This window comes from Mya arenaria, chromosome 8, assembly GCF_026914265.1.
Source record: "Mya arenaria isolate MELC-2E11 chromosome 8, ASM2691426v1".
Classification (NCBI taxonomy): domain Eukaryota; kingdom Metazoa; phylum Mollusca; class Bivalvia; order Myida; family Myidae; genus Mya; species Mya arenaria.
Window position 1 is genome coordinate 69,372,646 of NC_069129.1, and position 27,910 is coordinate 69,400,555.

At 37.5% G+C, this 27,910-nt stretch overlaps 1 protein-coding gene across 1 annotated transcript in view; it reads right to left on the minus strand.

Annotated features, from left to right (window-relative positions):
* Window positions 1-21: 21 nt before the first annotated feature.
* LOC128242295 (sodium-dependent noradrenaline transporter-like) overlaps window positions 22-27,910 on the minus strand; it is a 105,555-nt gene continuing 77,666 nt past the window's right edge. The window contains exons 2-15 of the mRNA XM_052959391.1: window positions 21,910-22,360; window positions 20,634-20,765; window positions 16,386-16,626; window positions 14,928-15,066; window positions 10,853-10,987; window positions 8,829-8,932; window positions 7,948-8,072; window positions 5,982-6,094; window positions 5,003-5,140; window positions 4,558-4,657; window positions 3,694-3,794; window positions 3,258-3,437; window positions 1,817-1,891; window positions 22-962 (exon numbers count right to left, since the gene is read on the minus strand). Coding sequence (XP_052815351.1) covers window positions 939-962; window positions 1,817-1,891; window positions 3,258-3,437; window positions 3,694-3,794; window positions 4,558-4,657; window positions 5,003-5,140; window positions 5,982-6,094; window positions 7,948-8,072; window positions 8,829-8,932; window positions 10,853-10,987; window positions 14,928-15,066; window positions 16,386-16,626; window positions 20,634-20,765; window positions 21,910-22,360 — 2,058 coding nt within the window. The 3' untranslated portion in view covers window positions 22-938. The remainder of the gene's footprint in view (window positions 963-1,816; window positions 1,892-3,257; window positions 3,438-3,693; window positions 3,795-4,557; window positions 4,658-5,002; window positions 5,141-5,981; window positions 6,095-7,947; window positions 8,073-8,828; window positions 8,933-10,852; window positions 10,988-14,927; window positions 15,067-16,385; window positions 16,627-20,633; window positions 20,766-21,909; window positions 22,361-27,910) is intronic.

A 27,910-nucleotide genomic window follows, 5' to 3' on the forward strand; every position in this document is an offset into this window, starting at 1 on the left:
TTTAAACCATATTACTATGTCACTAACTTCTTTCCATAAATGGTGACCTTTGGCTTACTAACTGTGTAAATGCATGAATTCCAGACTGTCACAATTTCACAAAGGTTTATGGTGTATGTATAAGGGTAATAAACAACATTATTTATCGTTTTAATCAAAACGAGACACTGGCACCGTATTAAAACTTAAAATGGTTTATACATAAATTTAAAGCTGCACTTTAACAGATATACCATTTTTACAACTTTTTTTTATTTTTTTTCTAGGAAAGAGCAAATTATTGCGTAAATATTTGCAAAGCAATGATATAAGATTGCGGACAAAAAATCAGATCGTAGATTTTCATATTTCCGTTCGAAAATTAATGTTTTATGGCTTAAACCGTTACTAACGGTTTAAGAAAAATGCATAACACATCAATTTTTGACCTTAAATATAAAAATCTGCTATCTAATTTTTGTCAGCAGTTTTATAGCAGTCTTGAGAGATGTTCTATCGGAAATGTTTATATACTGTACATGCTTATATTATATGTAACTCATGGGCTGTAAGCTTATAGTCAATAAAATCTTCTTCTATACTTCTATATGACTGGTTTCCATGGATTTTCGCAAAAATTGGCTCGTTCCAAGACAAAAAATAAAAAAAGTTGTCCAAATGTCCAATCTGTGAGAGTGCAGCTTTAAACTGGAAACTGCAATGAATCTAAGTCGACCTTACATAAGCTTATTTGTATAATGTAATGGTTGAATGGTTGCTATGCCAACTGCACAATTGAGACCTACTCCATATATCATCCATACTGCGGTTTCGTAGTAACATTGAAGAGCACCAACACAAACAAACAGTCCATATAGGAAAGTAAAAAACAACATCCGTATAAAAGTTGGTCCCCAGTTTCTGTTTGAACAATGATGGCGATTCTAGTCCTCCTCCCCTCATATGTACAGCCAGTGTTGTCTCTGAAACAGGGCAAGTACACTTTATCAACAAGGTGTATCTTTTATAAAGCATGATTGTTTTGGGGAACGGTCTTTTTCTGGACATTAAGAGTGCATTCCGTAATTAAGAAAAAAATGAGAGGTGACACTTAGTGACGAATGCCCTCCGATTGATCAGTTGAATATGACTACCTTCAGGAAGAGCTTGTATGAATAAATATGCAGGTCAACATTGTGACTTCACGCGTGTGTGTGTGTGTGACTTTATTGTCAAAATCCCAGTGCCTGGCAATACTATAGCCAGGACAAAACCACCAACATTCCAAAATGATTTACAAGTGCAGCCTTCACTTGTTTGGTAGGGACGAGGGTCTTGTAGACAATACGTCGCTTTACTGTGACGCACATCTATGCAATGTTATTTCAAAATTTTGCTTGACAAAGTTGAACATGGCCAGCATTCTAAAATCATTGTCAAATAAATGTGAACTTCTCTGAGGTAGAAACGTGTGCATTGTTGTGCCTAACATCAGTGCCACTTTATTTCAAAATAAGCAGCATAACAAAATGATAAATCAAGTGTGGCATTGACCGTGAGATAGGGACGTGGGTCTTGGACGCAACACCTATTCTTTTGTGTGCATTACATCTTTGCCAAGTTATTTCAACATCACACTGTGCATGACAAAGCCACAGTCCGGCTACGAAACAAAACAATCTAAAGGGCGGACAGACGGATGAACGCTTGGACGTACGAGGGGAGGTTGTAATTGACACGTTTTGTTTCTGTAATATAACAAAATCCTTTTTAATCTACTTTTACAACTACTTTTGTCGTTTGTTCTGTTATTTAGACAAACGTTAACCCCGCTTACCTTAAATCGCTTTACGTCCTGTTTTTCAATTATTTCTTTATGTTCGCATTTCGGTGAAATTCCGAGTGCAACACGCTGAAAATTGAACAACATAGAGCGAATTAAGCCATAGAATATATGCAACTATTTAGAAGAACATGAATGATTGCAGCGAACAAGGAGGACGTAACGAAGAAATACTTTTTGAAGTGAAGGATGTATAATAACAGGTAGAATAGCTAAAGGAGATGAGGGAAAGGTTCGGACAAAGCATGTGGAGGTGGAAGAAAATGAAACGGTGAAATAGAATGTGGAAAGCGTGAGAAGAAAGCAGGTGGAGGAGGAAAGGGAGAAATAGAATGTGGAAAGAGAGAGAGAGAGAGAGAGAGAGAGAGAGAGAGAGAGAGAGAGAGAGAGAGAGAGAGAGAGAGAGAGAGAGAGCGCGCCGGTGGTGGATGAGGGAAGGGAAACATAGAATGTGGAAAGAGAGAGAGAATGCAGGTGGAGGGAGAGGGAAGGGAGAAAAGAATGTGGAAAGCGAGAGAAGAAAGCAGGTGGAGGAGGGAAAGGGAGAAATAGAATTTTGAAAGAGAGCGCTGCTGGTGGAGGAGGGAAAGGGAGGAATAGAATGTGGAAAGAGAGAGAACGCAGGTGGTGGGAGAGGGAAAGAAGAAATAAAATGTGGAAAGAGAGAGAACGCAGGTGGTGGAGGAGGGAAAGGATAAATAGAATGTGGAAAGAGAGAGAACGCAGGTGATATAACAGGAAAGGGAGCAATAAAATGTGGAAAGATAGATAACACAGGTGGTGGAGGAGGGAAAGGAGATATTAAATGTGGAAAGAGAGAGAACGCAGGTGGTATAGGAGGGAAAGAAAATATAACATGTGGAAAGAGAGAGAACGCAGGTGGTGGAGGAGGCAAAGGAGAAATAGAATGTGGAAAGATTGAGAACATAGGTGGTATAGGAGGGAAGGGAGAAATTAAATGTGGAAAGAGAGATAATGCAGATGGTGGAGGAGGGAAAGGAGAAATAAAATATGGTAAGGGAGAGAAGAAAGCAGGTGCAGGAGAGAAAGGGTTGGAAGAAAGGAGGCAGGTGAAGGAGGATGCGGAAATGAAGTGAAAGGGGCAGGAGGTGGGGGAGGAAAAAGTAGGAGGATACAAAACATGGGGAAGAAATCATGTGGCTGAGGAAGAGGAGGAGCAGGAGGACAAAGCAGGAGGAAGAATAGGAGAAGGAGGAGTAAAAGGGCGGTATAAAGCAGGTGAAGGAGGAGGATTTTGGTTGGTAAAAAGATATAAATTGTAGAATAAAAGAGGAGAAAGGGATATGCCAAAGCAGAAGAAAAATTGGAATGAGAAAACTGAGGAGGAAGAGGTAACAGACGATAATGAGAAGAAAGTTGGAGAGGGTGGGGAAGAATTTTAGGGTGACGAATATAACCACAATCAGTAGCCTACCTGCTGCAGTTTTCCCTTGGCGGAACATATGTAGTAGAGGGCGTATATGGGTATGATGGCCATAAGACTGGCGGCGATACACCAACCTAGCACGTTAGCGTAGCCAGGATACACGTAACTTTCACTAGAGCCCTCGTACACCAGCGGTTTGTAGTGCAGGATGCTCGAGATGACGATCACCTGTCAGAGAAGAATACTACTTTTTATATTACAGTGATATTGTTGCAAGTCTGAAGTGATAGGATTACACAGAAGGTTTGCGTAAAATAATTACGTGTTTATGGATTACACATTTTATAAACAGAACAGAACACAGACTTTACTTATCACCGCTCAGATATGGGAAAGTCCATGCACAAACACATAATAAAAAAACAAGACTCAGTTATGATAAGACAGTATCACAAACTACATTTTGGAAGGGGGTGTTTATTACCAGGAGGAATGCCGGGCTGAGGAACTTCCAGCAGACCCGCCAGTAGAGGCCCGGTCGGAAACCGATCATCTGATTGATGTCTGCGCAGAACTGGTCGATACCTGCATTAGGATAATATCATACAGCTGCGAGCACGAGGTCTACACGTAAAGCTAGAAAACATTTACTACAATTTAGGCGACCAACTCTTACCTTTCTGTTTTAACCACAACTTACCAAACTTTAAAGTTTAGTAGCATGCATTACATCCTACCTTACTTACTTTAGTGTGGTAATCGTACATCATAAGGCCGCATTTAGGAGCCAGTATAAAGTATGTTCTAGGGAACGAACGTCCTTCTGATATAAAACTAGTTCCGTATTATATAAAGTATTTTAACCTGTCATTCAATATCGACAATTACATACAGTGTCGGCCCCGTGTCCATGGTGTCTATGAGTAGACGATTTACGACGGTGCACGTGCGTTAAAGCCTTTTGCTAATACAGAGCAACGTGCGTGCATGATCGCGTTCCCTTCAATTATGCTACAAATGTATTAAATAATTTCTTTGTGGTGAATATGCCGAAAGCATACTCACTTTTCTCAAAAATAAACCATTCATTTTTTATGTTTTGCTTTGTCACGATTTGAAATACTATCCTCGATGATTAGTAAAATTTGTACATCAAAGATGTGTCAATAGAAACAATGAATGGCTCATTTAGAGCAGAAAAATACACAATTAATGACAATTTTTGTACGTCGTAGCTTTCCATAAGAAAACAAGAATTAAACATTTTGTGTGCTGAAGTTTTTCACAGAAAAAAAACTAATGGCACATTTCGTATGCTGTAGTTTTTTTAAAGAAAATTAAAGCTCACCGTAGAACCAAGAGACGGCGACAACCTGGCAGAGGACCGTGAACACGATGGACGTGCCGGCCGCAAACGTATCCAGGATCTTAAACACGTACATACCGCCCTGCAAACCCACGGAAGTCATGGTCATAGAAGGAAATACTTGTTACATATACATTGAATGTCAACAACATAATGCGCAGTAGGAATCGATTGTAAGCGGTACCCTATTCGTCGCATATTATTTTTGGAACTAGAGCCGTACACCAGTGAAAGGAATGTAGAAGCGTTGCAGAATCACTTGCTTTAAAGGGAGCTTATGATAATCTTTATTCGGAATTAAAAAGGGTCTAGCCGGAACCAAGATAAGATATATAAGAGGAGCTAGCGGAGATCTTAAAAACTAACTGTTATTTCCGCATCATGTCAAGAGTGAATGTACAGATATTGTTTCTGAATGTTTACGTACCCATGTGTTGCAGGGAATGGAGAAGAGGAAAGCGGAGCCAATCACGACGAACGTGAGAATCTCGCGGTAGTATCGGTTTTTAAACACGTGGTAGAACTTGTCAGAGAGGCCCGTCAATGGGGACTCAAGGCCACCAAACTGAAACACACTCATTGCCATGATATAATGTTAAAACCAGAAATCCAACGTATAAATTGAAATTCCATATCGCTGTGTAAACAAACGATATTATCGAACTATTTTCAAAACATATATATTTCGAGAAAACATTCTGTGAAGGTTTTGAAGGACAATGTTAACATATCGCATCTGATGGGTCGAAATATATTAGATTACTTTTTGCCTCCGGTTGAAAATAGTTAATGATAAAATTAAGATATACCAGACATGCGCAAAAACAAAATGTGTCACATTTTATTTCAACAAGCCGTTCAAAATGGCATATTCATGGACATTACTTTAGATTATCTCTTGAAATTTATTTGTAAATTATAGATAATGCGTATTTACGTAGGTAAATTCGGAACAGACGGTGATAAAATGTTTTGTAATTAAAATTAAATTTTTATAAGTACATATCTTTCGATAACTGTACTTGCAGCTCATTTTTCAACAATTTTACCAATGGAGACTCTCATACTTAATTCACATTCGTATGAAATGAAGCAGGCGCGTAGTCCATGCCAAGACTGATGAGCATCATGAAGAAAGATTTATGCCCAGGCGGTGGAGCCGGGCAGGTACTTACCTCGCTGTCCATGCCAAGCGTGATGAGCATTATTAAGAAGATGATGGCCCAGACGGAGGAGCCGGGCAGGTACTTACCGCGCTGTCCATGCCAAGCGTGATGAGCATTATTAAGAAGATGATGGACCAGACGGAGGAGCCAGGCAGGTGCTTACCGCGCTGTCCATGCCAAGCGTGATGAGCATTATTAAGAAGATGATGGCCCAGACGGAGGAGCCGGGCAGGTACTTACCGCGCTGTCCATGCCAAGCGTAATGAGCATGATGAAGAAGATGATGGCCCAGGCGGAGGAGCCAGGCAGGGTGGCTATGGCCTCCGGGTACACAATAAACACCAGGCCAGGACCTGCAATGTATATCAGCGCATTTTTTCGTTTTTTTCTTTATCCTTTTCTTTTGGGGATAGGGAAGGGGGGGGGGGGGCGATTAAAAGCTGTGATAGCGTGCATTATGATTGATGGAGGTTGCCTAACCGGTCCATCCGGGTGCACCACTATAAAGTATTACATTGTGACAACGAAGATTGTTTTCCAAAACGCCAATGTATCTTTCATATTTGTTGCTTTAAGGATTTTAGTTAAAGCGTGCCCTATTTCTAAAGCAATTAAGACCCACAGGTTTTCAATTACATCTTAGTTATTTGTTTATTATCTTTTATCTTATATTATATTGTGACCCTTTAATAATTTATTTCGTATAGACATATCATTTAATAAGTGATACATAAACTATGTAAATATGTAAAAATCATTATCTCTTTTTAATCATTCTAAGACGCCTACGTTTATTACTTTAATGGGTATATATATCACCCTTATTTCAGACAATATTACAAGAACTTTGAATGCATATATCAAACCGGGATTCGCCAGAACCTCCTGTAGACTCAACTGACAACGCCCATTTATGTATATAAAGTGAAAAGTGAAATAATGAAATATATGAAACCTTGCTGTTTTAACTTTGTCAGAGGGGATGTAGTGCATGATTTGTATTTTCATGGTGTCAACGTTCGCTTGCGGTACAAGATCACCAAGAACAGGATAAATGCAACTAACGTTTCCTTCTAACTCCGTGTCCTTTCAGTTATCTGTATCTGAAGAGATCGAAGTAACATACTCTGCTTAACAACTTACTAACTTACTTACTTACTTAATTAATTAATGCATCGACGTTCACTTGTCCCCTTCTATTGAAGATTTAGCATGTATAGCTAGTGTAGCGGACTGTCTCCGTCGAAACATGGGTACTTTTATGCTTTAACGTCAATACTCTTAATTAACCATCCAAAATTCCACACACATACCTTCCCTACCCCTTTCCTGTGCTAGTCTATTCCCTCGTAACTTATGTATTACCTTCCTGAATGACCTCGTCTATTCTCTCGTAACTAATGTGTTACCTTCCTTTGCGACCTCGTATATTCCCTTCTGCTGTCTGTCCGCCATATTACCCAGATAGGAGAACACTACTTGTCTGTTCCCTTCTGCTGTCTGTTCGCCATGTTACCCAGATAGGAGAACACTACTTGTCTGTTCCCTTCTGCTGTCTGTTCGCCATGTAACCAAGATAGGAGAACACTACTTGTCTGTTCCCCTCTGCTGTCTGTCCGCCATGTTACCCAGATAGAAGAACACTACTTGTCTGTTCCCCTCTGCTGTCTGTCCGCCATGTTACCCAGATAGAAGAACACTACTTGTCTGTTCCCTTCTGCTGTCTGTCCGCCATGTTACCCAGATAGGAGAACACTACTTGTCTGTTCCCTTCTGCTGTCTGTCCGCCTTGTTACCAATATAGGAGAACACTACTTGTCTGTTCCCTTCTGCTGTTTGTCCGCCTTGTTACCAATATAGGAGAACACTACTTGTCTGTTCCCTTCTGCTGTCTGTCCGCCTTGTTACCAATATAGGAGAACACTACTTGTCTGTTCCCTTCTGCTGTCTGTCCGCCTTGTTACCAATATAGGAGAACACTACTTGTCTGTTCCCTTCGGCTGTCTGTTACCCAGATAGGAGAACTCTACTGACTTGTATGATAATGTGCTTATGTGTTACCTTCCTGAACGACATCGTCTATTCCCTCGTAACTAATGTGCTACCTTTCTTTTCGACCTCGTCTATTCCCTTCTATTGTCTGTCCGCCATGTAACCAAGATAGGAGAACAACACTGACGGGGGTAATAATATGCTTATGTGTTACCTTCCTGTGCGACCTCGTCTATTCCCTTCTGCTGCCTGTCCGCCATGTAACCCAGATAGGAGAACACTACAAATCCGGAGAAAATGCTCGTGAAACTGTTGACGGCCGCCGTGAATAGGCAGTCCCTGAAACACAAAACTTAAGTGATCAGTACAAGGTTCATCACTTATTCAATTATCGGAAATCGTTGTTTTTTGTTGTTAAATGACCTTTACCCCGACTGACCCAAAATTCAATTCGAGGTTTTAATCTCTTTACATGATGCTGTAACAAGGTATATCTCAAATCCTTTATTCCTACCAAGTTTCATTACTATACACCATTTCTAACTCAAATTACTAAGTGGAAACCATTTTCTATTTTGAATAGCAGCGACCTTGACTCCACCGACACAAATTGCAATTACACGGTATGTCTGAAAATGACCTTTGTACAAAATAAGCGACGTATACATAAACATATCTCACTCTCTATATAAGACTTGTCATATCTCGTTTCCTCAATAATCACCATTCCTAACTCAAGTTATTGAACAGAAATCGCGTATTCAACTTACGAAACAGTGACATTGACTGCAGTAGACCCAAAAGCAATCCAAAGGTAAGTCTCTACTTGAGCTTCCTTTATAAGTCAGGTTGTCAATATTAAATCAGGTAAATGAACGGAAGCCGACCAAAGGTAATTTAACGGAAGCCGACCAAAGGTTATAGAACGGAAGCCGACCATAGGTTATTGAACGGAAGCCAACCAATGATTATTGAACGGAAGACAACCAAACGACAATCAAATGCCAGTGTTAAACAACAGGATTAAAATGTTGGCCATCACCAGCAACATGTCCGAATAGAGTTACGTGAACATTCCAACCTTTCCGTACTTACATGTAGCAGTTGTTGTTGAACTTGTTGTGACTGGCATATGCAATATGGGTGCCGAATCCCGCCCCGATGGAGAACATAATCTGGACTGCCGCATCGATCCATACCTGTACCAGAGGAATTGAAACAGTGACCCAATACGTCAATATGCAGTCAAATTGGTAATTAAGTTAATGGCCGATCGTATAGATATAACTTATTATGTAACAACGTGATCGTTATAAATTTTGAACGGGAAGTATGTGATGATGTGCTCATGTATTTTTATATACAAGCACTGCTCAAACATTCTTGCCTAAATTACAGTAGATAACAAGTATACACGTAAAGAGCCATCATCGGCACCCAAGCGTATCATAACCTATATGATACCCTGGGCAAATCAGCTGTAAAAATCTCGTACTCATGAATAATTCAAAAAGTGAAATCAAGCCGCTTGATTGGTCGCATGAGACACACCTCATGCGGTGCGGAAATGGCCGAGAAGTTACGGATGTAATCTCGGTTCGAAATAATCCAATGAGATCACGGCTTACAGATCGTTTTAGGCGGGATATTGTTAAATATGAAGGTGGCTCTTCACAAAGGATATTCTTTCCTTTTCGTTATCGGCTATTTCATTGGTAGGAAAATGCTTATGAACATACAAGATTTACGAAGTTTCCCCCAAGTCAATTTGCCCAGGGTATGATAAAGGTTATGATACGCTGGGGTGCCGAAGGTGGTTAAGGGCCTGCCACAATGCAAACGTCGTTTAAAGGAACAAAACCAAAACTGTTTTTTTTTAATTAGTTTTGAGGTTCAATATTTAGCAAGCATAATTCATATTTCCGTTGCACCATATGACGTTGTAATTAGAAGTTGGGGATTTTCTACGAAAGAAGATTATTTTATCCGATTTCCAATCAAAAAGCGTTTACATTTTCCCGGAAATATCTTAATACAAAATGAATATGTTTATGAGTCCAAATTATCAGAACTACCCAATAAATAATAGCTTGAGGCTGTGTGGTGATTGCAGCTTTCTAAAAAAAGATATTTGCATTTTTGTAACCAGGAAATGAATTTCATCTACTATTTTCCATTATTTTGAATAACTATCTTATTTGAAAAACATATCATCAAGAACTCTCAAGACACTGTTGATAAGGTAGTGTGGGGTATTTTGACACAAACACAAAGTAATAATGTCGATAGACGTTTTCGAAGTAAGGTGAATGCTTCTTTTATCCAAGACCTGATAAAATATTCTTTTGTAAAATTTGTTCATCTCCTTACTACCCCAAAATAGACCACCACGGGTGTATGTTTTAGTCCCCAAAAAGATCGTTCCTCAAAACTAAATAAAAGATGGACTTTAAATCGTTTTAATTTTTATCTTCCCCGCCCACTTATGCACTGTGAAAGCCCCTTTAACGTCCAGGCCCCAATTTCTTGAAACTTCTTAAGCTTAAAAGGCTTAAGCTGCTTCTTTCAATAAGCCAAAATACTATGTTATAGTGATTTTTTTAATAAAAAATGGTGTATTGCGAGAATCGTAACGATAACTTTTATCTAAAGTATTAAAACTTTTAAAGGAGTATATAAAACGCAAAATATTGAAAGACAAAAATAGTGGGTTTAGCTTAATCCTGTTATAAGAGACTTACGAAGTTTCAAGAAATTTGGGCCAGAGCAATAACGGTTTTAAAGTTAGAAACGATGATGTTAGCAACGTTGCTAATTTTAACAAAGTTATGAACATTCGGACTATTGCTGTAAATTACACATTCTAGCCACTTTAAATCCACTGTGAAACAACTGCTGTCGTATCCCATTTTTAAGTAATGAGTTTCAGTATCTCCAAAGAGAAGTTTATTACAAACAAGCACACACCGCGATGACTTACATAAGTTTTTTTTTTATTTAAGTGCTTATAACACGTAAATCAAAATAAGATGCACAAGGATGCATCTTAAACTGTCTGCAAAATTTACTGAAGGTGAAGTGCTCCAATATGTGCGAACAAGCACACGCCGTTATCTTACATTGGGGTCGTTAAGTCTGTCCAGTTTGGGGGTGATGAAGTATAGGATCCCCTCCCCCGCACCCGGCAGCATGCACCCCCTCACCAGGAGGATGGTCAGGATCAGGTACGGCATCGTCGCCGTGATGTACACTACCTGAAACGTACATGCACTTCTTTTGGTAAAAGTGTACACATTATGTCAAGATAATCATAGCATATGTTAAAAAGCCAATCACAACGTACGTCAAAGGTATAGTGACACTGTATGTAAATAGTATAATCACACGCATGTAAAAGCACTATCATACTGTATGTCAGTAGGATACTCCAATGTATTATATGATAATCAAACTGTATGCCAACACGATAACCACACTGTATGTCAATAGGATAACCACACTGTATGTCAATATGATAACCACACTGTATGTCAATATTATAACCACACTGTATGTCAACAGGATAACCACACTGTATGTCAATATGATAACCACACTGTATGTCAATATGATAACCACACTGTATGTCAATATGATAACCACACTGTATGTCAATATGATAACCACACTATATGTCAATATTATAACCACACTGTATGTCAATAGGATAACCACACTGTATGTCAATATGATAACCACACTGTATGTCAATATGATAAACACTGTATGTCAATAGGATTACCACACTGTATGTCAATATGATAACCACACTGTATGTCAATAGGATAACCACACTGTATGTCAATATGATAACCACACTGTATGTCAATATGATAACCACACTGTATGTCAATAGGATAACCACACTGTATGTCAATATGATAACCACACTGTATGTCAATATGATAACCACACTATATGTCAATATTATAACCACACTGTATGTCAATAGGATAACCACACTGAATGTCAATAGGATAACCACACTGTATGTCAATATGATAAACACTGTATGTCAATAGGATTACCACACAGTATGTCAATAGGATAACCACACTGTATGTCAATATGATAACCACACTGTATGTCAATATGATAACCACACTATATGTCAATAGGATAACCACACTGTATGTCAATATGATAACCACACTGTATGTCAATATGATAACCACACTGTATGTCAATATGATAACCACACTGTATGTCAATATGATAACCACACTATATGTCAATATGATAACCACACTGTATGTCAATAGGATAACCACACTGTATGTCAATATGATAACCACACTATATGTCAATATGATAACCACACTGTATGTCAATATGATAACCACACTATATGTCAATAGGATAACCACACTGTATGTCAATAGGATAACCACACTGTATGTCAATAGGATAACCACACTGTATGTCAATATGATTACCACACTGTATGTCAATAGGATAACCACACTGTATGTCAATATGATAATTCAGGCGTTTTGTCGTACTATTATATAGTAGAACGTCATCTTTTGAAAGAGTCAATGATGCCAGGTAGCATATGTTTGCAACAACAATAAAAGAGGTGAGAGGATACCACCCAAGAGAAATGCACTATATCCAGCATATGTTGCATGCAGTCTACCAGAGTGGACACATATTGGGACAGATGTTTACCAAAATCCCAGCCGTATCTTCCCCATCAGAATGGGCTGGACAAAGTATGAATACATATGGATACCGTTATGTCAACGCTACCAGAAGCTTTAAAGGCATGCAAATAACTGATTAAACGTAATTGCAAGGTATCGTGCACTGGTAGGTGCAAATGCTTTAAAGTAAACTTGATATATACACAACTATGCTTCTGTGGTGGTGAATGTGCTGCTTCCTTTAAGAACTGTAAGATGATTAAAAACGTGTAACATTGATCCCCTGGTAGGGCCTCACTTTTTAATTTTAGGAATTAAAATTTCATATGAATATATTTTATTTTAAGCATTTCATTTTAGCAGTTAAGTTCATTCATAAATAAATAGTTTTTAATAATGGCTGTTACATGGACATTTTTTATACTAGTATTATGAATTTAATTGTATATATTAGTATATAAATGAATGATTTGAAATCTTCGACAAATAACTGTAGCTCAACTGGTGTAAAAATTACGTTAAAATTATATGTGTGCATTACATTGCATTCTTGAAAATTAAAACGCGTCAATATATACTGTGTAGCTTAATTTGACCCTTTCAGGGCCTCATAATGAAATATGTCATTGTAGATATATTGGTTATTCTATATACCTTTTCCAACCATAGATAATGTCAAAGCAATCAATGATTCAATGACAATGCCCATAAATGAAATGTTAACATAAATCGAGCTTTTTTCTTTTAAGTATATCAGTCAGAACAATAACAAATCAATTAGCAAACAAAAAATGTTTTTTTTACGGTAATTTTGGACATTTTGGCTTCAGGTCGACTTTTCTAGCACGTCAACTGTATCACTCTTCGAACAAGAAGACCGGTTGTGGGGTATTTTTAATATAAAATTAAACATTGCAGGTACATGTTCTTACACTTATTTTTTATCCAAAAAAACTGTTTAATTTGATTTTGACCAAACATGCACACGCTGGAAGTCCATTATTATAAAGGTGTGTTGTTTTTTTCTTCATTTTTGCTCGAAAACGTCTAAGTGTTGAAAACGGAATGAACAGCTCTTAGCCTTCAAACCACATGTCCTTAGCATACTTTACCGTTACAAATTTGGAAACGTTATTATCAGAATATCAAGCAGGTATGATACGATAAAAATGCGTTTTAAAGTAAATATACTTGTAGAATATCAACCCAAATTCATGTAAATGCATGACTGGGACGTCAAACAGGGTGAAATACAAAACTACAGACTCCACTCTGTGCTGTCCAGAAATACTTGAACTTGTTAAGGGAGCTTACTTCGAAGGAGATTGAAGAAAATCAACTTGTTCTCTACAGAGTGTTCACTCTTCAAACAATTTACAATTAACTGTTTGAAAAACGAATGCATATGTGTAAACAGTTCAATTTTTGTAAGTCTTAAATGTCAAAACCTGATAAACATCCCACCTGTTGTGACGACTACTTGGGCTGAATAATGCAGAATGCATATTCCACTACAGTATCAAGTGATTTACCAGTGTTTAAAGTGACACCAATCAATGCATACACATGTATAACAAACATAAATTTTGAGTGATAAACCTTTAACTACTCAATAAATAATGCATTTATGGAAAATATTGATGACTGATAACAATATTATATTCGTGTATTTAATAGCAGAAAACGCACAAATATTAAATTATTGGTGAGTGCTAAAATATATACTGTGATCTACTATTGTCTCATAGGGTAAAAAATACAGTGTTTTCTGCACCTTTCTCTCAAATTAAACTCGATATCCTTCATAAGAAACATTGTTTTCGACATGTATGCATTCTCCTTAGTATATTAAAACAATTGTATTATCTGTGGGAGTAAGAGTGCATCTTTAAAGCATGGGGGATAACACAAGTACCAAATTAACTGTTCGAAAGCTTCTCAGAAACGTTTGAATTCTTTGTTCGTAGCCAATCACAATATCTCATATTCAAGCTTCATTCATAATCAACGGTCAAATTTGAAAAGAAGCAACTCTGGCATTAAGAGTTTAAAAGCATTAATGTCTGTTTTAATAGAACTAAATAAGATTTCTGAGTTTTAGTAAGAATTATAATTTGTAAGGTCATACACTTCTGGATTTCGCTGGTAAAGAAACCTGGTTGTGTTCGGTGCTCTAGTACGTTCATGATTACGTCTGGAAACTGATTCAGTGACGCTCCTTCACGCAACATTAGGGTCTAGTTACTTGTGCTGGTAATTGTTGCTGCACCTTAACATTCTCGTCTGCCATGCAGTTTTTGCGCAGATATTTGCGTTTTATTTACCTAGACTGTATTTCCAATATAAAAAAGTTTGATGAATGTTTTCTAGCAGGTTTTGTATTTGTTTAAAACAAAACAGTCTTATTTATTGCATATTTTATGGTTTTAAAACGCCGTACCTAGCCCTCCACCTCTGATGATACCTTCCGGTGACGAGTCCCTCCTATCACCATGTTATTTACACTCACCTTTCCTGAGCTTTTCACGCCCTTCCAGAGAGAGAAGTACAGGCAGATGAAGGTGAGAAGCGTACAGAGGACCAACTCCCAGCGCACCCCTCCCAGGGCCTCAAGGCCGCTACTCAGGTGGAGGTGCAGCATTCCCCGCCTGTAAGCAAGATATAATTGAAACAATATGAGTATGTAACCTATCCTTAATTCAAATTGCATATATGCATGTTACGGGATCTTTTTGGGGGCGGATGTAGAAATTGACGTTAGGGGGTCGCACTTGAGGCTCAACTTATAAAGAGCGCCTTCTTCCCAAGGAACCATACAAATTTGGCGGTAAATGTGAAATGATGTGTTTGTTAATCTAAGATAATCTGTTTTTGATTTTTAGAATATTGAAAACTGGTGACGTCGCTTTAAAAAAAGGTGCGGTAAAGACATCGGATGATCGGACGTAACATCAATTTGGGGTGGCCTAGATTGTTATACTTTCATAAAAAGCCGCCAACTCATCCACGTGTATTGATCGGTACTATTTTTAACGAGTAAATTTTCTCAGAAAAATGTTGTATAGTCTACTGTTAAACTTGGCTATTTGTTTTATTTTGAATAAACAAGGGGATTGGGAGACAGTGTATAAATATGCCCGCTCTGAAAAATTAAAAAAAAGCCAACTAAACTCTTTTCCTCAAATTATAGATAACAAGCACGAACAAATGGAGCCGAAATAAAATATCTGTTTCTAATTGATTATTATCACGCTAACATCATGTACTCGTCGATAGGATAGAAATATATTTGTCTTAAACATGCCAACTTTGTAGCTAGTTGGTGTTAATGCAGTTTCGTGAATAATCATCATCAAGAACAGCAGTTCAACAAGGACAGGCTTTATTTCACCTATTGAGCATTCGCCGAGTTTATTTCGTGGAAGGGGACAAGGGTTATTCGGGTAATATAAACAAACTCAGTTATATACACCAATAACCAAAAAAGAATGCGTGAATATTTGCTCTAATTGGCCTGTTTAAAGCAATGAACTATACACAGTTTCCATATACTTCGGATATATTCGCTTCCTCTAGAATATATGTGAAGTGGTTGCAGCTTCCTCTAGAATATATGTGAAGTGGTTGCATGCAGCTTAAGAAATCCGTCAACACTTGATCTCATGTCAATTTCATATCGACCTGGTAGGGTAGTCTACCGTACCATATATGTTTTCCTTTTTCATAAAAACTACTGTACCATATTTGCTACCACATGGACTACATAACTAGCGGATTGAGAGAACCATCCAAGTTCACTCCAATATGGGAGGAAAAAGGTAATGAAATACCCTCACAATGCACTATTTTCGGCTACAAATGGTTAACATTTTCTCGAGGGAGTAACTCCAAATCCACATGCAAATATTTTATGTCATACATTTTTGGAACCGCCCCTATATATGGATAAGTTCTTTGATGTACTTACTCAAAAAATTCGTATGATGACGACACAGCGTGCGTCATATTGCTCGTGGTCTGGTTCTCTGAGGTGTTAAATTGTCCCCCCTGTAACAGCCAGCAATGTGGACTGTTCCACTCTCTATCACAGTGGCGCCAGGGCAAGTCCATTGTGAAAGAGGAGAACAGGTAGTAGAAGGCCCAGCCAATCACGACGTTGTAATAAAACGCAACAATGTACGCCATAAAGCACGAGGCGTAACCGATCCCTGGAAATAGAATCAGTTTCGAATCTTATACGGGGTAAATGCTTTAATTACTCTTGAATTTCTCATATAATGTTCACGTACTCATTTTTTTATTCATTTGAAACAGACAGCCACCTTATAATACTATATAAACAGTATTAAATACTGTTTTCAAGTAGTTTCGTCTTAATAATTGCCATGACAATTCATCATTCTTCAAGAGTTCGATTCCTGTCCTGATCGTTAATTGGAACGTGCCTATTTTAAAGGGAACCTAATATTTAATTGGAAACTATTTGTTCAGATACATCAGGTACACACGGGAGGGAATATCGTATATACAGAGCATGTGATCATGTTGCCATGTCGCATAGCCAGTTATAACACAACAAGTCGCAATTATTATACCGAGGTATCCAGTAAATAAGTGAATAAGTCGACATAAGTTTTGCGACAGGTTGTGTTGTATTTCGCACGACGGTACAGAGCAGATCAAAACAGAACAATATTCATTTCGTCTTAAACAACCAAAAAAAAAAGTCTATGAAATAGGTCAAAAATGGCCCTTGATCATTTGTGAATGTAATTTTATGCATAAATAAGTACAAGACAGGAGTTTATACGATAGACTTTTCCATATCTTTCTTTCATTTGTCAATTCAGGTTTTGTTTTGAACCAAAAGCAGCATCAATTTGTTCAAGTTAAATGCTACTTTGTCCACATAGCAGGGCCGGTATTCAAAAAGCATCTTAAGTAATTTTCTAACTTTCCCAGGTATTTCACAGGTCACATGAGATTAAAACTTAATAATTTCTGGATTTCTTTATATTCATTGGACTTCTTGAAAATCCATAATTTATGTCAAAAATACACGTTTCTTTAAATAATTGACCACGAGAATTTTACGAAATCGACTTAAGTTATGACATGACTTAAAATGCTTAACAGGCTCTGCAGATCTTGCTAAATGCTAGTTAAACATGACGTTTCATCCTGCAATCTTTTCTATTTATTAAACTTTGTAACTCTCTTCATAATTCCGGAAAAAGAGAAATGTCTTTCTCCCACCTCAGATAAGTAGATCCAATAATTTAACCATGCTAGATATTCTGATTTTGCCCACGGGCGAAGATAAAATGCCCGTTTGGAACTCCTTTTTGATGGTCACCACATTGTAATTACCTCCCTTGTTGAAGACTGTCGTCAGTAGCATCAAGGAAATCTTGTCTTATGGTAATATTTAGAATGCTGATTAATTATTGCTCGCTTCAAATGTCACCATAAAACAGTTTTCACGCACCATTCAAGAAATAATCCTTCATTCTCCTTAGAACTTTTTAAAAATACCGATTTGACTATTAACATTAACTGGATCACTTCGCGGATATCCATGACAACCACGTGCTATCGCATATCCATACGCAATTATTATCACTAAGCACAAAAGAATTCCAGCAAAAAATACATGTTTACTTAATTTTGTTTAACTGAGGTGGGAGAAAAAGCATCAACCATAGCCGCTCGTGTAAGATAGGTTCATCCCGACCCTCGCGCAGGGTGTTTTGCGGAAACTCGGTAAACCTCTCCGCACCCTACGCTCGGGTCGGAATGAACCTATCTTACACTCTCGGCCATGGAAGATACTTATAATCTATGTATATATCTCAGATCGCACACCTAACCGTATGTATAATGCTTGCTTTATATCGCACCTAAAAACATAAGACATGACTTTTTTAAAATCTGTGTTTTTCGGTCATTCAAACTGAATGCTCTCATGAATACCCGCCATATAAAAAGTACACCAATTAGAGTATGTGTGTAAAACCCAAGCTGTTTTTATATGATACGTACATGTACATATAAGTATGCACTCATATACTTGCTGGTAAGGCATATATGTCATATTGTTACCGGATGGTATTCCTCTTTTTCAAAATAGGCATATATGATTACAAATGTCGGTTCGTCTTTCATTCTGTCTGTCTGTTTATCGGTTGATTTCTCGATACAATCACTCGAGAACGGTTTGACCTTGACATATAGTTGACATCCCCTTTTAGGCCAGTAGGTCAGTAGGTCAATGGTCAATAATTTAATCAACTTTCGTCCGCTAATCAAAGGTCGAAATGTTTGTCTTTACTTTCCTGAAAACATCAATGATACTTTATTCTTAAAACACATTTATTCAACCTCCGATATGTTTCAGATAGAGTGTCGCTCATGGGAATACTGTTTATTTCATAAAAATATGGATACTGGGGAGATATTTGAAAGTTTGTATCATTTAAAGATTATTATTTTGCACATTTTTAGCTTAAACATATATAGTCATAGGGCACCAGTTGCTGTGTGTCGTCATTCTTGCAATCATTGGCCACTTTATCATTTCTTTGTCTCACAATTCTCATTCATCAGCGGATCAATCGTGACAAATCTAACATAGCATCATCACTCTGGTGACCGAGAATGAGTCTCCCGTACGAACGTATTTTCTAATAAGCGTTGATTGTAGACATTGATTAGTATTTTATTGGCGAGCCTATACATGTCAATTCTATGGCCACCATACAACACAATTCGCGTTACCATGTTTACGTTCAAGGGAAGGGTTTAGACGAATTTATACCTCTAATATATGTATATTTTAAATATTTTATTATATTGCGAAATGTTCACGATGCCATGTTATATGATTCCTGCCTTCTGAGCAATTGAAAAATCTGTTGTCAACATTATTGCAACTATATCCGGAGATCAAAATGCCGACCCACTCTCTAGGTTCTGTAGTGTCTTAAAAACAAAATACATAGAGGACCCGTAATAGCATTAACGGGCATCAACTTAGGATCGGTGTTTCGGCCAGACATCGTAGAAAAGTACTTTGAAATTCTAATGTAAAGGCCAGAATTAGATATAAAATCCTAGACAGAAGACCAACAAAAACATTTTGTTTTTCTTGTAATATAATTAAATCTTCCTCATAAAACCAGAAAAGGACATTTATTTCAGAATGCGGCTGGATTTCCTTTTGTTAGATCACAGCTGTAAATCTTGCCGACAAGACGAAGAGTCATTGTTTGGACACTTTTCGAATAGCGGTTAATTACATGACTTGAACAAAAAATGACTAACGCCTACACCCGATCAAGAATACTACAGTATACGTTATAGTTGAAGGAGGTGACCGATTGTTCAGATCGTTGTTAAAGGTGATACATGTATATGATAAAAATTCTTTTAAACACGAACTATTTGATGATGGGCTCATCTATTTTAATACAACAAGTTAAGCTGTCACAGCTGTCGCAAATCATGATAGCAATACTGAAGATCACCACACTTGTATCGTGTGATCTTCAGTATTTCTATCATTTGTTTACGTCATCGTTGTTGACTTTCAAAACCTTTACTGCCCTGGAACAACGATGACGCCATTAAACTTCCAGAGCAGTAAAGATTTTGAAAGTCAACATCGATGACGTAAACATCGTTGTTATCTTACAAAAAAAAGTTCTGAACAATCGGCCACATTGCAAGAATACTATTGACCTCTATTTTCGACATAAAAGTCGAGCATACCTCGTACTAATTCCCCGCGTTTCATGTTATCTGCGTGCATGCTGAACATGTTGGACAGGGAATTGAAATAAAAACGACGATAGAAAGACCACTATTGGACGTGTTCACAGCTGATCTCAATGGTTGACCTCATTGATACCTTCTTCCTTTTCATAATTAATTATTTTATTATATAAGTTCCTTATATTCCACATTAAATAAATAATTGATAAATATACTCCTGGGACCATATTCATTATAATTCTTAATCTGATGATATGATCAAGGAATGTTACAGTCCAATCAAAACACTCAGTTTCTACTGTCCAATCAACACATTCAGTTTCGACTGTCCAATCAAAACACTCAGCTTTACCGTCCAATAAACACACTCATTTTCTACAGTTCAATCAAACTCAGAGTCTAATCTTGCATGCAACATAAATAGAAGTTTGACCCCACATACCTTTGAAGATTGGGGCTATTTTCCATACAGTTATTGGTCCCTCTCTGTGGAACTGACCCAGACATAACTCCATGAAAAAGATTGGAAGAGCGCCGAATACCAAGGTCGTGAAATATGGAATAATGAAAGCACCTGCAAGGAACAAAAAGTTAGACAATATATATAGTTTTTACTTCCAGATAATTGTTTTTAGTTGGTTGAAAGGGCTTGGTAGTAAGAAACAGTATTTCCTCAAAACAAGCATAAAAGTGTCAATGCGAGCTATTAGGAGACCGATTATACATCACTTTTTATGGTTAAAATAATGATCGCAGCAATCATGTTGCTGTCTCATCTGTGTTTCCACATTTAAATTAGCGCATAACGGTTTCACACGATAATAATATCATTTTATGAGTACAGATAAATATACCAGCACTATTTTTAAATTTATTGGATTTACATGTGGTAGACAACCCTTGTAGATTTTGAATTGGAAAAGTGAGTATACACTGCGAAAGATGCATGTGTCGTACGCGATGTGATACACCAGTAAGAACGATTTAATGTGTTGAACACACCGATATCAAGTTTATGTAAGTTTTCGACCATTTTCTTTTTCTGCAATTGTATCATCTGGTGTCTAGCCCATTAAATACAATTTAGAATGAACAGTATTTGGAAGCAAGAAGTTTCATTGAATTTTGTATGTCACTGGACATACGGGTAACGTGTTTTGGAGCAAACTCCACGCAGTAGTTACTTCCCTTTGGTTGAGAAGCTCCCCCACAGCGTAAGTCGTCAAATCATTTATTCTCAAGCAGTGAGAGAATTGAAAATAAAACTTGTTGATTCAAGATTAACATCCTTTTTAGTCAAAGTACTATTCCAACAAAAGTGTCTCTGAAGAATCATTATTTAAGCGCGCCATTCTTATTGTTCTTTCATAGCAATCCTTATTTACAGATATCAGTCTCCTGCTTCAATTTCGATGTGTTTTACCTAAAAGTAAATATCAATGTCACCTGACTGTCAGTTGTCAAATCAGTTGAATCTAAACAATTGGTTAACAATAAACGCGTATGTGCTGAAGGATTCAAAAGTCAGTGATGCCAATAGAGACCTTTTTAAGTCTGGTGTTCAGGACATAACCACAGAACCGACAAGTTAATTTGACCCTGCTATTAAAGATTAATAAATTGAAAAAAAATATATTCAGATACAATAAGATACACAGGAAGCCATTGCTAGTTTAACAGACTTTTGCTGAACCCAAATTTTCACCCTGCGCACTTACCTCCGCCGTTCCTATAACAGAGGTAGGGGAACCTCCACACATTGGACAGATCCACAGCGTACCCGATTACAGCCAGCAGGTACTCGGCCTTGTGGCCCCAGTCCTCATGGGGAGGGTGCGGCTCGCTGCACAGGCTGTCAGCATCCTCAGTCTCGGCCGCTTGCGGTTTATCACTTTTCTCACTAATAAGGGAATGGTTATCTTCTTTGTCATTGCTGTCTTTGTCGTTATCACCCGTGCCGTTATTGTCAAGGTTTTCATAAGGGGGAGGTAAATCATTGTTATCACAGATCACTTGAATTAGGTCACCATTTGAGTATTCTTTAACAGGAGTTGTGTGGGGCTCGCTGATTGGTCGGTCGCTGTTTGAGTCCTGATTGTCCATTGGCTGAATGACTACGGCGCTGTCTTTGTCGGACATGTTGTCTTCGTCGCCAGGGTCTCCCTTTTTCTGTTAATATAAAAATGAGATATTATACATGTATAGGTAAACGGCTGCAAACATTCTGTTTTAAAGCTCCTTTACAATTTCAGATGTTTTGGGGGCAGTATGCAATTGTTTTATTATCCTTATCCTTAGATATGCCTCAGTGATTCCATTCAGTATACTAGTAATGGTCAGTTTTATTACTGGCCAATCAAAACGCTCAGATTCTTCTCGTATATTTAAGTTTGACCCTAGTTGGTTATTGAATACGAGCCCAGCAGACTGGTTTATAGTTGTACTCGTGTATTGAGCCCAGCAGACTAGTTTATAGTTGTACTCGTGTATTGAGCCCAGCAGACTGGTTTATGGTTGTACTCGTGTATTGAGCCCAGCAGACTGGTTTATGGTTGTACTCGTGTATTGAGCCCAGCAGACTGGTTTATAGTTGTGCTCGTGTATTGCTTTGCTGCGTACTCAGTGGTTATCTTTATTGAATCATTTCAAGTTAAAATAGTAAAACTAAAATCTCATTATTTTATAGTATATATAAAGACAGAAATATTAAATGTAGTCAACTCGATGATAATCATTCTAAGCGCATTATTTTTATCCTTTAAATAAATGTTAGAAATTCAAACTCATCAAATTCGTAATTGAAATAATCATTTAAATAAATGCCTCGTTATATTACATTTCTAAAAGAGTGATGATAACTTTCTTTACGCCATTGCCCGCTATATATCTTCCTAGATTATTATTATTATTATTACTTGAATGAATGTAGTATTTGAAATTATGCCGTCTGAAGGTACTGCCCTTTTACTTGTGCCATAATTATATCATATATAGTTTTCTTGAGATTATTTTAATTAATATTTCAATGTATTATCATTAGGTGGATATTTGTCTTTTATCTCTTAAACTTATAATGCAACTCAACGGTCATTTCACATAAATGGTTTTAAATTATAGTTTAATTCAATATTTATGGTATTGAGGAATATTTTCCCATTTTTAAAAGCATACATGAAAATAAAACATACAATTATATAAGCTCCTTCTATATCACATCAAAACCGCAAACGTAGAATATAATAAGAAATTTAATTCCATCTTAAATCTGTTTTCATGCACCCTCTGTCTTGAATCTACAACTCGGTGGGAAGACACGCTCAGCAAAAAGGAATTGTGGGTAAAATATTTCAGCCCGGCTCTGAGAGCTGACAGGTTCAGTTATTAAGCACCACGTGTTAGGGACATGAAGGGTTCTTGACACGGGCTTTTGTTGCTCAACCAACACTTTGTCTCCCGCCGTCAAGCGCCCGTCTAAAGCCCGGCAAATCTGTTTACAACTCGGCGCGGTATCCCGGGAGCCGGTAATTGTATAATACGGCAGCTCGGAAGTGGAGGAGATGATTGCGCAGGTTAACTGACAGACAGAAATCTGTTGGCGTGAATATCTCTTGACTGGCAAGCAAAATGTTTACATAGACGTACTTGAATTAGCATAGTTAAAAATTTTTTTTTTCCTGATTGTAAATACGTGTTGAAATCCATAGAAGTTGTTATCAGTCAATCAGAATGCACGTTTACGTTATGTAAGAATATGTAAATAAAATCAAAGCGTATTTTGTGCACCTACGATGGTTTGCCGAAATAACGTATACATTTTCTCCGTACATTAGGCATAACTGAAGCGAACGCTTTAAAAAAGGTCCGACTATTGGAGAGGAGTTTACCATGTCTGAATATTTGCAGATTGTGCCAAACGCACGAAGATTAATAACAGACATCAAGTGTATTCCCTGTATTTTATTTACAAACTGATCTGGCGTTCAAAACTTATCGCTGGTTTCTGGTGCTTCATTACATATTGAACGTCGTTCAATAACACAACACATAACAGTTATTTTGAGGTCAATTTGTGGGTAAATGCATTTCGGAATGTTTTCTTTTATCAAAACACGCATTCGTTTTTCAGAATTGCTACATTGCATACAAATACGTCTTTAAAAGAAAAAAAAGAAAAATGGTGAATATTACAGACGTTAAATTACGTCATGACGTCACATTATTGTTTTGCAAACGTCGCCAATAGCGACGAGTCCTCGAGTTCGTGTCGTGTCTTATCGAAAGCATTTCAAAAAAGTTTTCACCTTATAAAATATTAAACAAATAATCAAGTATTTCTTTAATGTTTAAATGAATACAGACGCTAAGCGTGAAATATACGGCGTCTATAAAATGAGCGTCCGTCCCCATTTCGATTACACAAACTCGCTTAATTTTTGGCGGTCTGTCGAAGACAAATATCAACAGCGCAAGCGACGATGGATGGAAGCGAATGCCCGTATGATTGCCTCCAAGATGGCTGCAATGCGTGCACGCAGGAGAATGGAAGCGGCTTATATGGGGCAACATGAGACGTCGCCTGGAAGCAGCTCGTCGTGGAGCGCCGGGTGCGGCAAGAAAGAGCGCAGAGAGGACGAAGAGTTCTCCGACGTTGAGCCGGACATGTTCGCGGACCCGGCCGCTAGGTATTACAGGTGGGCCGTCTTTCTAGTCTGTAAATATTTATAAACAGCCAGGTCGACTTTGATCTAGTTCCCACGTTTAATGATTTTTTTTCCAAACCATTAAGTGGATACGCAGTAAAATTATTATCATCGTCACCATCACCACCACCACCACCACCACCACCATCCATCCTCCTCCTCCTCCTCCACCTCCTCCTCCTCCTCCTCCCATCATCATCATCATCATCATCATCATCATCATCATCATCATCATCATCATCATCATCATCATCATCATCAATCATTAATTCAATCTTACATAAAAGATTCTTTTGAAAAGGAAATTAAATAGTGACTGTTAATTTACCTAGCTAAATTGAAATAAATCAATATAATAATTATGCTCAAAATACTAATGTATGCAATATGTTATCAGTTTAAGGACCTCCATTTGGAATTAAATGAATGTTAAAATGTATGAAATCTGTTTTATTTTGACTATGCAATGCCTTGCTCTCCGCACATACACTATCGTTCATATTCCAGTAATTACTTAATCAGTGAAGATCGCGTTTTATTCTTTTACAAGACGAAGCCAAGCAAGAAAACGCTAATATCAATTAACTTAACCATTACATTAGGCTGAACACTGTATTGACAGTCAACATGTTACCACTAGACTACGGATCCGCCACTGAATATCGAATTAAAGGGACTTGTTCATGATTTATAGGGTCATACATCGATTGTGAAATGTAAACAAACTGCTTGTTACAATGATAAAACATCATTGAACGTTTAAATAAGTGCTGTGCACAGTTCATTTAAGATATGTCAGAAAATGCTTTATTTTGACAAAAACATAAAATAACTCCATTAAAGTTATAATGACTTGTACCTACAACATTCGGTTCAAATGAGTATCTGCCAGTTGCTGTTCAGTGTTTGTTCATGGAAGTTAGTAAGCTATCTCAATCTGGACGCCAAAATAAGGTCTTTGAACGAGTCCCTTTAAATGCGGTTATGGGCGACCACTTTGATATGATAATCGCATCTCAACAAACATAGCATGCTTAGTGTTCTAAATGATAGTATTCCTGGCCCAGTCTCTGTTTAACCGGTATAAAATCAATCAAATTAAGATAGATATCCGTTTGTTTAAAGGACCCTTTTTCAAAGTCGACGAGTCCTTAAAAAAATATACAAACACGTTTTTTTTATTTGTTTTGGACAAGATTAACGGCTTATTCTCCAAATAAGGCAAATCTTCCTCTTTGATATCGCGTTTCTGTAAACAACAGTATAGTGTTTCTCTTCATTATAAGGACATTTCAGTCCTAAAAGACATATTACACTCTTCAACATCCGAGCCTTTTATACCATAAAAGTCCACACGTAGCCTCAATGTTACACTCGCTTATACCCAACGCATCCTTGAGATATGAAACATGTATTGGTTACTCCTTATTTGTATAATATTGTCGTTGTAATGCACCAGTCATTTGTACCCCCCCCCCCCGCCCCCATAGGTCCGAGGTATACCGAGGATAGTGGGGGAAATGGGCAGTGTTTTTACCGTCCAGGTGGCTCCGCAGTGCCGAGTGAACGCGATGGTTTTGTGTTCGCGCCGAAAACAGCGGGGAATTGGCCTAAACTAGTTTGTCCCCGTGGCAGCGGGTGCATTTTATCAGCAGTTTGTCCCCGTAGGACGGATATTTTACCGGAGATTGGCTGGACCGAAAGTCAAAGTCCCCGCTATTCCCCAGACCTGGGGGCCGTGGTTACAATTGACAATAGTGCAATAGTAACATACATTTTTCGATGACATACAATACTCGTATTCATGCGTTGAACAATTTGAGTAAACTGTTCATTCGTATTTTAATCGTCGATGTTTATTTTGTTTAAAAAATTACATAGTTATACGACATTCTTAAATCAACATTATTGATTTGAAGGTTTAAATTCTGCCAACATTATTTCCATCAACAGTGTTTACACGGTAACATATCACTTTGCAAAAACAAATTTGTTTGGAATACCTGCCCGTACCAGTTCAAAGGATAATCCGACTTTACAAAACAAATACCAACATCATGATATCATTCAATACAATAGTTATGTACTTATTCGCTGCGAAATATGCTGTTCATATGGTTTACAAAATCATTTTTGACTTGACAAACGCTTCGTTCAGTAATGATTTTGGTCCATATGATATAAAATTATGTGTTAAAATAAGATTTTTCTAAATTAATTCCTAGTGACCTGGCATAACACACTTTCTTAAACCTGGTCCCGGGACAAACAGTCTCAATTCTGAGTTCAGACTCAAGTTGCAAAATTGCAAATATTTATTTCATTGTAAGTTTCTTTCTATGTAAGTATCGATGCTGAATGTTATTTCTATTCGATAATATACAATTGTTCACATTCATTTTTTGTAAAAAGAATGGAATAAAAATGATTCTTATTATAATAATTTCATAAATGTTCTTTTCTAAATCTGAGTCTAGAATTGGACTTAAGACTGTTCGTAATCTTGCTCACTGATCTCCTTTCATGCTGATGAGCTATATGATAGTTAAAGTATTCACAATCATACATACGATTATATGAGGGCGGCCTTAAGCGGCACATAATCATACATGTAATGTAGCGTGTAATACCTACGATTATTTACTAAACATACTATAGGCGAGGGGTTATTCCTAAAGAATGGCGAGTAAGCTATGTTGTTAAAGTCTTTACACCGTATACTAGAAAGTACACCATTATAACGAAATATGTCCTTCAGCGGTCGCCAGCTACTAGTTCTGTTGTAACAAAAATGTCAACAGACATGTCTAGGCGACAAAAAGGAGAATTGTTTTATATGAAAATAAAAACCCCAAGATACTATGCTACTCTCTGATGGATGGCCGCCATATCACTATACTGCATTTATTTATAGCCTACGCACAAGTTCTCAAACCTGAGACAAGGCATACCACTGAAATGTTGTCTCTCAGCGGATGCACTGTCGTCCTTAAATTATCAACGTTTTGGCATGAACGTA